The sequence below is a fragment of the Myotis myotis genome, unplaced genomic scaffold (genome assembly GCF_014108235.1).
Source record: "Myotis myotis isolate mMyoMyo1 unplaced genomic scaffold, mMyoMyo1.p scaffold_m19_p_13, whole genome shotgun sequence".
In the NCBI taxonomy this organism is placed as follows: domain Eukaryota; kingdom Metazoa; phylum Chordata; class Mammalia; order Chiroptera; family Vespertilionidae; genus Myotis; species Myotis myotis.
Window position 1 is genome coordinate 28,364,527 of NW_023416317.1, and position 12,995 is coordinate 28,377,521.

The 12,995-nt window shown below is 40.7% G+C and overlaps 2 protein-coding genes across 9 annotated transcripts in view; both read left to right on the forward strand.

Annotated features, from left to right (window-relative positions):
* PIK3CB (phosphatidylinositol-4,5-bisphosphate 3-kinase catalytic subunit beta) overlaps positions 1-12,995 on the forward strand; it is a 144,783-nt gene that overhangs the window by 50,447 nt on the left and 81,341 nt on the right. The gene's annotated exons all lie outside the window — the stretch shown is intronic.
* On the forward strand, positions 745-2,982 carry LOC118668603 (peroxiredoxin-6-like). Its single transcript, XM_036333810.1, has 2 exons — positions 745-777; positions 1,506-2,982. The coding sequence occupies exons 1-2, from the start codon at positions 745-747 to the stop codon at positions 2,061-2,063; spliced, it is 591 nt and encodes a 196-aa protein (XP_036189703.1). The 3' UTR covers positions 2,064-2,982.

Here is a 12,995-nt window from a genome sequence, read left to right on the forward strand (position 1 = left end):
GAAATAGGCTTAACAGTTAGTTCCCCTTTTCACAGTTCTACTCATTTGGGCTTCAGGAAGAGAAGAGACAGGTTGAGGAGAGAATATAGTGGGGATAAAATATATCTTTCTTAGAAATATATACCCCGTTAGAATAATCATCCTTTTTTGTTGTTGGTAAGCAAGACGAAAGAAAATTAGAACACTGAAAAAATTGATTAGCATTAATTAATAAAAAGTTAAATATTCTAACTCAAGTTAATGTAAGTAATTTAAAATAGAATATTTCATAACACATAAGAAACACAAAGGATTGTAAGAATATATTATGAACAACTATATGCCAACAAATTGGACATTCTGGATGAAATGGATAATTTAAATTTATACATACAAACTTCCAAAACTAAATCAGAAAGAGTCAGAGAATCTGAATAGATAGATTACAACTAGTGAAATTGAAGCAGTAATAAAACAACTCCCAACAAAGAAAAGTCCTGGACTGGATAGCTTTATAGGTGAATTTTTTCCAAACATTCAAAGAACTAACAGCAATCTTTCTCAAACTATTCAAAAAAATTCAAGAAGAGGGAAGACTCCCAAGCTAATTTTATAAGGCCAGTATTATCCTAATTCCAAAACCAGATAAAGACATGACAAAGAAAGAAAATTTAGGTTAATATCCCTTATGAACATAGATGCTGAAATCCTCAGCAAAGTATTAGCAAACCCGAATCCAGCAATACATTGAAAAGATCATACACCATGATCAAGTGGGATTTACTCCAGGGATACAGGGTTGGTGCAGTATTTGTAAAACAATAAACGTGATATATCACATAAACAAAATGAAGAATAAAGACCACATGATCATATCCATAGATGCAGAAAAAGCATTTGATAAAATCCAATACCCATTTATGATAAAAACTCTGAGCAAAGTGGGAATAGAGGGAACATACCTCAGCCTAAAAAAGGCCATATACCAGTATGACAAGCCCACAGCCAACATCATACTCAGTAGGCAAAAACTACAAGTGTTCCCCTTTAGATCAAGAATAAGTGTCTTTTAGAAATTTATGTGCTTTATGTGATCACAATAAAAATTATTTTCAAAGCAAATAATCTTTAAGATACCAAATTATTTCGTTTATTTGCATAGAATATTTTAACATTGAAAGTTACAAAGCCTGAGATAAGCAAACAGGTCAATAACTCAGAATTCTAACATTTTTACATATCATTCATTACGAAATGCAAAAAGACCATTAATGTTTAAGTGGAATGATCTCTAACCTATAAATTATACTATGACCAAACACTTATAGAAACACAGATTCCATTAAATATTTTAAAAGTTTGATTTTACAAGTAATTAGAGAAATGCAAATTAACTCAAGAACTTGATTACAATCTTGTTAATGGATGCTATATACAACTATTAAGGTAGTGGGAATACAAATTGGTAAAACTTATCTATAAAGAACTTTAAAGAATTTTATACCAGTGACTCTAAACCCTGTTAGACCAAAAGCCCCTTTTTAATAGTATGTTTTGTAACACTTGTTGGTGCAAAGCTGACACCAGAATTTGCCAAGAGGAACTTTAAGCTGATTGCCCTTTCAGTAGACAGTGTTGACCATCATCTAGCCTGGAGCGAGGATATCAGTGCTTACAACTGTGAAGTGCCCACGGAAAAGTTACCTTTTCCTGTCATTGACGATAGGAACCGGGACCTCGCTATCCTGTTGGGCATGCTGGACCCAGCAGAGAAGGACAAAAAGGGCATGTCCGTGATGGCACGCCTGGTGTTTGTTTTTGGTCCTGAAAAGAAACAGAAGCTGTCTATCCTTCACCCAGCTACCACTGGCAGGAACTTTGAAGAGATTCTCAGAGTCGTTATCTCTCTCCAGCTGACTGCAGAAAAGAGGGTTGCCATTCCAGGTGATTGGAAAGTTGGAGATAGCGTGATGGTCCTTCCCAACCATCCTGAAGAGGAAGCCAAGAAACCTTTTCCTAAAAGATGCTTCACCAAAGAGCTCCCATTTGGCAAGAAATACCTGGGCTACACGCTCCATCTGTAGGTCTCCTCTAGGAGCTGGTGCTAGGGATGCTCACTTGGCACAGTGAGCTAGAGGGTGCCAGCTGTCAATCAAGTGTCCTACAGCCATTCCATAAAAACATCCTGCTGGAATCACAGCCAGTCTTTAGGTTGCTGTACTATTGGCTTATTAACTGAAAATGGCATTAAAAAAATAACTCTGACCTGAGCCTTTCGTTTGGATTAGTCAGTGTCCTGAAAATGAAACTTTTAAAAATGTATAAGCTGTATGCTATCATTAATGAAACTTTGAAAAAAGGAAATATTTATTCATAGTTACTTTCAAACTATATTAATATATTTTCTTGCAGCCTTAATTATATGCATTAGATTGTGCTCATGGTTTTTCCTCTTTTTGCAGTAAACAGAATTCTAATTATACTTTTGTACGGTTTTATATTTTGCTGTTTTCATATCATTTATAAACTCTTCTATAGAATTGCACACACTTGACAAGCCAGTTTAAATGGCTACTTAATATGCCACCAAATGGGTATATCATTGTTTAATTATTGCTTCATGTCTGGAGAGTTCGTTTGTAAGTTTGTCATATTGCATATTTTGCTTTGTGTCTGAAAATTTTTCCCTAATCGAGTTTTAAATATGTAAATTACAGAACTGGAATTACTGGATTAGTAGGTATGAAATATTATAAGGATATATTTTCTAAAAGCAACTTAGAGTGCCATCTTCTACTTGAGAGGATAAACTTATAATGTTTTAGCAATTATTCTTTAGTAATTTGTAGAATTACTTTAGAAATATTTCTTACATAGAATTATAATGATTTGGATCAAATAACTTTTTATAAAATGAAATTCTACACCAGCGGTTCTCAACCTGTGGGTCACGACCCCTTTGGCGGTCGAACGACCCTTTCACAGGGGTCGCTTAAGACCATTCTGCATATCAGATATTTACATTACGATTCATAACAGTAGCAACATTACAATTATGAAGTAGCAATGAAAATAATTTTATGGTTGGGTCACAACATGAGGAACTGTATTTAAAGGGCCCAAAGGTTGAGAACCACTGTTCTACACTGTTCAGTTTTTCATTGCTCAGTATAATGTATACTTTACTGTTAACAAATCAACAATAAAGGCTGATTTGTTGTCTTTGAACAATGAGGACAAGAGGGCTGAAGTCCAGATGAATCAAAATCCCATCACTTAAGTTGCCTCTGATTGAAACCTAAAGGTTAAAAATATTAGTAAATGTAGTGCAATGCATGTCGTCAGTGCCTGGCTCCTTTCAATGCTAATGTTGAGAGGAAGGGAGAGGGAGAGATAGAAACATCAGTGATGAGAGAGAATCATTGATTGGCTGCCTCCTGCACGCCCCCTACTGGGGATGAGCCTGCCACCTGGACATAAGCCCTGACGAGGAATCTAACCGTGACCTCCTGGTTCATAGGTTGATGCTCAACCAGTGAGCCACAGTGATCAGGCATAATGTTCTATTCTTTTATGAACATGCACTTTTCTTCTAGGTATATCAGATAACAGGAAAGAGAGAAATACTGGGTAAGCTCTATTGCATTTAATTTTTTTAAAATTCCCTTTCAGTCTCTGTTAAGATTTCTCCCACGATTTTCCAAAGTAGGTTTTGGTTGAACTTATTAATGTATGTAACAAGTTTATGTTGATTTCTGCTTGTCATTTAAACTTGAAGTAAAATCCAGTGTCTCTGGTGGCACTTGCCAGGGAAGCTGAGAACATTTAAATGCTTTCCTCTCTTAAAGCCAATGAACAATTCACCGGATATGGGTTTGTAATTACAGCCTAAGGGTTTAGTTGGCTAATTGTCACTGTGAAGTTCCTGTGCCCTCTTATAGCTTCCTTAAAAAGTTTTCATAGTTGTTCAATGCTTGTCCTTCGCCTTTGATCATTTGTGTAGGTGCTCAAACAAAAGACTGATACAAGACTGAGAATCTTGCTGGGTTAGGTAACCCTGTGAAGAACATTTCTTTTAAAGAAAAAATAAAAAAATAAGGAAAAGAAACAAAGAATTTAAAAGTATGCTAATTACTTGGAAAAAAATTCTTTCTTTTGGTCCTGCTGTGACTCTGTGTAATCCTAGATGATTTACTTAATTTCTCTGAGTCTTAGTTTCTTATCTTTAAGATGGGAAAGGTCTGTAACTCCTTAACTCCTAAATCACCTATCTCCTCACCTGAAACTCTGTGTTACTTCACAGACTGAACTCTTGCGTGTGGTGTTTACTATATAAGAAGAGTGGGTGACATAGGGAAGTACAAACTAGGATATCTTTTACTTTCAAATACGTAGCAATAATTTTATTTTCTTCAGAATATCTCTAAAAGATTATCTTCTAGCAATTGTCTTGTTACCTCGTTTATTTTTTACTTAGCCTGTCTTTTACCCTTCAAGAATTAGCCCCAGACAACATGGACAAATACACAAAACACCATTGATATATAGAAATGTATGCTAAGTTATGTTCCTTATACTGTTTTAAATACACACTTCAAGTAGGTCTAGATAAATTGTGCAAAGAGCCCATTCATTACTACTTTTAGATATAATAGGAATTGTCCTAGAGCTGTGGTTCTGCAAGTGGCCAGAGTGAACTTCCTTCATAAGATGCTTTGTTAATTTGTGGGAGGTGATTTTGTTGTGCTTATTGTTGAATCGGTGATTGGGGGAGGTTCTACTATTTTGTAAGGGATAATTGGACATCCTACAATGCACAGGGCAATTTTTGTTTTTTATTTTTTGGGTTTCTTTTTCCAGGGGAGTTTATCCTCGGGGGATGACCACCTGCTGGCTTAGGCCCGCTCCCTGGGGGATTGGGCATAGGCTGGCTATCAGACATCCCTTTGGCAGCCTGGGAGCCCTTGGGGGATGTCCACTTGCCAGCAGGGAGCAGGCCTAAGCTGCAGTCGGACATCCTTAGCGCTGCTGAGGAGGCGGGAGAGGCTCCCACCAACACCGCTGTACTGGCAGCCATCAGCCTGGCTTGTGGCTGAGCAGAGCTCCCCCTGTGGGAGCGCACTGACCACCAGGGGGCAGCTCCTGCATTGAGCGTCTGCCCCCTGGTGGTCAGTGTGTGTCATAGTGACCAATCATTCCCAGTCTTTCTGCTGTTAGGGTCAGTTTGCATATTACCCTTTTATTATATAGGGTTTTATTTCAGAATTTTAAAGTATTTGTAAAATATTTGTTTAAAAAGAATATTGAATCCGACCTGTGTTGCTCAGTGGTTGAGAGTTGACTCATGAACCAGAAGGTCATGATTTGATTCCCAGTCAGAGCACATGCCTGGGTTGTGGGCTCAATCTCTGGTACGGGGGTGTACAGGAGCCAGCCAGTCAATGATTCTCTCTCATCATTAATGTTTCTATTTCTCTCTCCCTCTTCCTTCCTGTCTCTCTGAAATTAATAAAAACATTTTAAAAAGAATATTGAATATGAGAGGATTAAAAACCATTTTTCTGCTACACCTGAAACTAATAAAAAATAAATTTCAATATAAAAGCTAAGTGTCCGTTTGTCCAACCAGTAGCTATGACGTGCACTGACCACCAGGGGACAGACAATGCAGAAGCTGCCATGACACGCACTGTCCATCTTATATAATAAAAGCCTAATATGCTAAGTGTCTGACCGATCATTCAACCATCCGACCAGTTGCTATGATGTGCACTGACCACCACAGGGCAGACGCTTCGACTGGGGTTAGCTTTCTGCTGGTGTCCAACCGATTGGGATTGGGCGAGATGGGCCAGACATGCCCTAGAGCCCTTCCGCAGTCCCTCCCCGGCCCTGATCCTGCACCGGGGGCACCGAATCCGTGCACCAGGCCTCTAGTTTAAAAATAAATGGCACCATGGGCCTGACGTTGACATACCAATACTTGGCTTCCCCCAAGTGGAACACAGGCCCTGTCACCACCCCGGAGTGACACCCCACCAAATCACAGGCAACACTGCCAAGGACACCCCCCTCTCCCCCGCAGCGCAAAATGTGGCCATCAGCCCAGCCCAGAAACAGTTGCTGTGGGTGCCAGGTAATGATGTGACATAGCAACGCCCAACTTCCTCTCCCTTGCGACTAGCCTCCTTGGAGTTTCTTCAGCCCAGGAACCCAACTTGCTTTATAGCCAGTTGCAAACATTTTACAGTTTAACCAAATGTTTGTGAAGTGTTTTCCCATGCCTCATCTCATTTGGTCCTCACAGAAGCCTTGGAGTAGGTAGATAGGAGACTTGGTAAAATACTATTTTCTTTTCTTTTTTTTCTATGTCCCTGATTCTATTATGATCACCAGATTATTTATTCACTTGATTCTTAGATTCACTTGTTGATAGATGCATATTTGTTGTTCATAATTTGTATCTTTACCTTTTTCTTCTTCTTCCTCTTCTTAAAGGATACCTTTCAGCATTTCATATAATACTGGTTTGGTGGTGATGAACTCCTTTAGCTTTTCCTTATCTGTGAAGCTCTTTATCTGACCTTCCATTCTGAATGATAGCTTTGCTGGATAAAGTAATGTTGGTTGTAGGTTCTTGGTATTCATCACTTTGAATATTTCTTGCCATTCCCTTCTGGCCTGCAAAGTTTCTGTTGAGAAATCAGCTGACAGTCATATGGGTATTCCCTTGTAGGTAACTGGGTTTCTTTCTCTTGCTGCTTTTAAGATTCTCTCTTTGTCTTTTGCTCTTGGCATTTTAATTATGATGTGTCTTGGTGTGGTCCTCTTTGGATTCCTTTTGTTTGGGGTTCTCTGCGCTTCCTGGACCTGTAAGTCTATTTCTTTCACCAGGTGGGGGAAGTTTTCTGTCATTATTTCTTCAAATAGGTATTCAGTATCATGGTCCCTCTCATCTTCTGGCACCGCTATAATTCTGATGTTGGTACGCTTGAAGCTGTCCCAGAGGCTCCTTACACTGTCTTTGTATTTTCGGATTCTTTTTTCATTTTGCTTTTCCAGTTGGGTGTTTTTTGCTTCTTCGCATTTTGAATCTTTGACTTGATTCTTGCGCTCCTCTGGTCTGCTGTTGGGTGTCTGTATAATATTCTTTATTTCAGTCAGTGTATGCTTAATTACTAGTTGGTTCTTTATCACAACATCGTGGGTCTCATTAGATTTCTTGAGGATCTCACTACATTTATCGGGGGTCTCACCAGTCTTCTTGAGGGCCTTACTAAATTTATCAGCAGCTTCTAGACAGTTCTTGAGAGACCTTAAAAGTGTGGTTTTGAGCTCTATATCTTCCATTTCTGACATTTGCGTCCTGTTTCTTTGTCTCCGCATTTTTTTATCTTTTCTTGGTGCACCCCCTAGTGGTCTTTGTGCGCAGTCTTGTAGTTAAGCCTTGATTGTTGTCGGTAATACCAGGGGTGATTTGACCTCCAGGCTAACTGGCTATGAGAGTCAGTTGTGTCTGCAGTGGGAGAGCTTCTGTGCTGGATCTCTAGGGCGGTGCTAATCTAGCGTTTGCCTGAGGCTATCCGGCAAATGGCTCTGCGCAGGGCTTGGGCGGGGCGGGTCCCCGGGGATCTACAGGGCGGGCGGAGCAAGCAGTTATGGCTGCTCTCAGTTCCGTCCCTAGGGGCTCTGCCTCTCAGAGTCCCAGCAACTGCTGCAAACCTCGGAGAGAAAGCTGCCTTCGAGTTCCGACCGAAGCCAGACAGTCCCGCTTCTCCCGTTTGAGTCTGGGTCCCCAGAGACTCGCCCGGATCTGGAGCTCAGAGTCTGAAACTCCCTCCCGATTGAAAACAACAACCGCGCCCTCCGCCGCCAGCCCGCTCAGCGCGCACACTCCGCACCTGAGTATTTCACTTCAGCACTGTGCGTCCTCTGAGTCTGGGTATGATATTCTCTTTCCTCCTAGTTGTAGAATTTCCACTCAGCCAGCCTTCCTGTGGTTCTGGATGATGTCCGTTCTGTCCTTTAGTTATATCTCTGAAGTGGTTGTTCGAGGCAGCAATCTCCGGCGTTAACCTATGCCGCCATCTTGGTTTCTCCCTCTATTTTCTTTTCATTAACAAGATGCAAATAGCAATATTAAAATATTTCTTCTAATTAATTTCCCTTCAATGTGCACAAATCCAAACACCAGGACACTAGTACAAAATAAGTTTCAATGTAAACTAATTTTTAAAATTTTTAAAGAAGAAGACGAAAAACCATTTTTCTAGATCAGTGATGGCAAACCTATGACACACGTGTCAGAGGTGACATGCGAACTCATTTTTTTGGTTGATTTTTCTTTGTTAAATGGCACTTAAATATATAAAATAAATATCAAAAATATAAGTCTTTGTTTTACTATGGTTGCAAATATCAAAAAATTTCTGTATGTGGCACGGCACCAGAATTAAGTTAGGGTTTTTCAAAATGCTGACACACCGAGCTCAAAAGGTTCACCATCACTGTTCTAGATAGTGTTTAGCTTGAAGTACTTGAAAATTTGTCTAATAAAGTTGCTTTTGTTAAAGGGACACACAAGTACAACCTATATGTGAAGTTGTAATTATATACTAAATGTCTCCCTGGAGTGTTTACAAAGTCTGACAACCTTTAACTCAGTTATTAGTATATTACTAATATTAAAGTATTAAGGCAGAAATTTATATACCTGGGTATAACCTTGTAATACTCCCTTTGAGAATTTACCCCTGGTTGACAAAAATATTTTTAGGTCTCTTATTTGAACAGTATTTCTTTACAAGCATCTTTAATATCTTGCTGAATCATCAGACTCATTCTAAATTGTTGACATTTTGAATGTGAGGATTTTGTCCTTGAAATTAAAGATAGGGGAATTGATTTTGGAGATTGGTGTGGTGTTCCTTTAGTGAGCAAAGAGAGAACATGGTTAGCTATAAAGCTAAAGGATTAAACTTTCCTTTATGATGCATTTTGAGATGGTACAAAAAAATGCTTGATACTGCAACTCATTTTGGCAGTTATTAACTGTGCCCTGACCAGGAATTGAACTTGCTACCTTCTGGTGAATGGGACGATGCTCTAACCAACTGAGCTACCTAACCAGGGCCTAAACTCTTTTATTTTTATACAGTGGGGCCTTGACTTACGAGTGTCCCGACTAACGAGCTGTCTTTAGGCCGATTTTTTGCATTGAGTTGACAGAGTAATTTGAGTTAACGAGCTCCTTAATGAGCTTGGTGTCGGAACTAATTAAACTCGTAAGGCAAGGCCCCACTGTATTCCCATCACTCCTCCTCCCTCCCCTTCAGCAACCACTAGCTTGTTCTCTATATGTATAGATATATTTCTGGGTTTTTTTGTTTGTTTGTTTTTGTTAATCTTCACCTGAGGATATTTTCCATTGATTTTTAGAAAGAGTGGAAGAGAGGGGGAAAGACAGAGAGAGAAACACATTGATTGGTTGCTTTCCACATGCACCCTGACCAGGACTGGGATAGAGCCTGCAACCAAGGTACTTGACCTAGACTGGCATTGAACCTGGGACCCTTCAGTCCTCGGACCTATGCTCTATCCACTGAGCCAAACCAGCTAGGGCTGTTTTGTTCATTTTTTTAAAAAAGATTCCACATGTAAGTGAGATAATATGGTGTCTGTCTTTCTCTTCTGACTTACTTCATTTAGCTTAATACCCTCCAGGTCCATCTATGTTGTCGCAGTGACAAGCTTTTCTTATTTCTGAATAATATTTTGTTATTAATACACGATGTACATAATGATGCTCCAACCAACTGAGCCACCTGGTCAGGGCATGACCTCTAGTCTTTATTTGCCTGGTAGTTTGGCGAAGGTAGGTGGAGCCATGCAGAAGTTTCTGGAGCCTTGGGCACTAGTTTGCTTGCCTGGAGTAGCTCCAGGCAGGGAGGCCAAATGTGTGTTGTGACAGCATTTTGTTCATGCTTGTTCTCTGTGTTTAGAAGCAAAAGGCTTTAGGCAGTGTAGCTGGGAATGTGCTGTAATCATCTTGCAGGTAGGCCAAAGTACCAGAAGAGAACTCAGCCCACCATATCTAAGTGGAGGAGAACTAAACAGCGGCACTTGCTTGCTCCTCCACCCTAGAGAGTTCTTTCTGTATTCTGTCTCTTTCGTTTATTGTTCAGAAGCCATTCATTCAGCTCTTAGTTGTCTCATAGGAGTACTTGCTCTCCATATACATGTATATTTGAATTTGTTCATTAAATAGTGAGATTAATATACTCCTATGCTGTGGCCATCTTGACCTCATAGTATTTATTTTTTTTAATTAATGGAAGTTCAGGAAGGTTCAGTGACTTACCAGAATTCACATAGAAGGTAGGTGGGTATAGATAAGATGTAATAAAAATGTTTTATTATGAAAAATTACAAGCGTACACAAAAGCAGAGGAGTAATAGAATGTACTTCTTATCACCCAGCTTCAGCAAGTATCAACATTTTGCTTTTCTTGTTTCATCTATCCCTCTCACTTTTTAAAAAACAGCTTTATTGAGGTATAATCCTATCTAATAATAGACAAACATGGTACTTAACCGTACCTCCGACATGCTTCCCATTGGCTAATCAGGGCGATATGCAAATTAACTGCCAACCAGGATGTCGGATGGCAGCCAGGCAGCTGAAGCGAACAGGAGGCTTGCTTGCTCCAGTGATGGAGGAAGCCAAGGTTCCCCACCTGCCGCTGCCGGCCTCTGAGCTGCACTCTAAGAAACAATGTTGCAGTTATAGATGCTAAACAAACCCCAGAAACCTGCTTTCAGCCGGCCGGGCCTCAGAGCTGGAGCTACAACAGTGTTTCAATTATAGAAGCCAAACAAACCCAGATACCTGCTTTCAGCAGCCGAGCTTCAGAACTAAAGCCGGCTCTCAGCTCCAGTGACAGCCATAGAAGGTAAATAAATCCCAGAATAAAAAGAAAAAAAAGAAAAAAAGGAGAGGTTGGGAGCTTCAGTCACCCGCCAGCCTGAAAACGGCCCTCAGCCCCTCACCCAGACTGGCCAGGCACCCCAGCGGGACCCCCACTCTTATCCGGGACACCCTTCAGGGCAAAGCAGCTGGCCCCCACCCGTGCACCAGGCCTCTATCCTATATAGTAAAAGGGTAATATGCAAACTGACCCTAACAGCAGAAGGACTGGGAATGACTGGTCACTATGACACACACTGACCACCAGGGGGCAGACGCTCAATGCAGGAGCTGCCCTCTGGTGGTCAGGGCGCTCTCACATGGGAGGAGCTCTGCTCAGTCACAAGCCAGGCTGATGGCTGCCAGTACAGCAGTGGTGGTGGGAGCCTCTCCTGCCTCCTCAGCAGCGCTAAGGATGTCCGACTGCAGTTTAGGCCTGCTCCCCGCTGGCAAGTGGACATCCCCCGAGGGCTGCTGGGCTGCCAGAGGGATGTCTGATTGCCATCTTAGGCCCAATCCCCCGGGGAGCGGGCCTAAGCCAGCAGGTAGTCATCCCCTGAGGGATCCCCCACCCCCAGTGCACAAATTTTTGTGTACCGGGCCTCTAATCCTATATAATAAAAGGCTAATATGCAAATTGACTGAACAGCAGAATGACTGGTCGCTATGACGCACACTAACCACCAGAGGGCAGATGCTCAATGTAGGAGCTGCCCCCTGGTGGTTAGTGCACTCCTACAGCAGGAGCACCACTCAGCCAGAAGTCGGACTCATGGCTGGAGAGCGCAGTAGTGGTGGTAGGAGCCTCTTCTGCCTCCATGGCAGCGCTAAGCCATCAGTCAGACATCCCTTGAAGACTTCTGGACTGGGAGAGGGGGAAGGCTGAGCTGAGGGACCCCCCCGCATCCCCCACCGAGTGCATGAATTTAATGCACCGGGCCTCTAGTTAATATATATATAATGAAGTACACATATTTAAAGTACATAACTTGATATATATTTTTTAAATACATTTTTATTGATTTCAGAGAGGAAGGGAGAGGGACAGAGAAATAGAAACATCAATGATGAGAGAGAATCATCAATCAGCTGCCTCCTGCACACCCCCTACTAGGGATCGAGCCCACAACCCCTGGCATGAGCCCTTGACCGGAATCGAACCTGGGACCCTTCAGTCCGCAGGCCAGTGCTCTACCCACTGAGCCAAACCAGCTAGGGCTAACTTTATATATTTTGATGCATGTATAGAACTTGCAAGCACAGCACAATCAAGATAATGAACACAACATATCCATCACTCCCAAGAGTTTCCTTGTGTTTTTTGTATTCTCCCTCTCCCTGCTTCTCCCACCCACTTCCCCACACAAGTTAACCACTAATCTGTCGCTATAGTTTCGTGTACATTTTCTGGAATTTTATGTAAATAGGATCATTGAGTATGTACTCTTTTTGTCAGGCTCCTTTCAGTCAGCATAATTCTTTTGAGATTCATCCAAAATGCTGAATATATTAGTAGTGCTTTTTTTTTGCTGTGTAGTATTCCATTTATGAATAAGTCACAATTTTTTTATTCGACATTTGAGTTATTTCCAATTTTTGGATAGTACAGGTAAGGCTTCTGTGAAGAGTTGTGTACAATTTTTGAATATGTGTATTCATTATTTCTATTTTTATTTTCTATATATATTTAGTAATGGGATAATAGATTATATAGTAGATATATGTTCAGAAACTGCCAACAGTGTATGAGAATTTTAGTTCCCTCTGAATCTTTTCCAACACTTGGTATGATTGGTCTTTTTTAATTTTAGTTTTTGGAATAAGTGTGCATTAGTATCTTGTTTTGTACCTTGGATTGACTAATGATATTGAGCCCTTTTGCCATCTACATATTTGCTTTGATGAAGTGTCTGTTCAAATATTTTGCCAAAGTTTAAAAACTGAGGTGTTTGTTTTCTTATTATTGTATGTTAAGAGTTCTTTATGTATTCTGTATATAAGCCCTTAATATGATTTGTAAGCATTTTCTCCCAGCCTGTGGCTTTTTTTG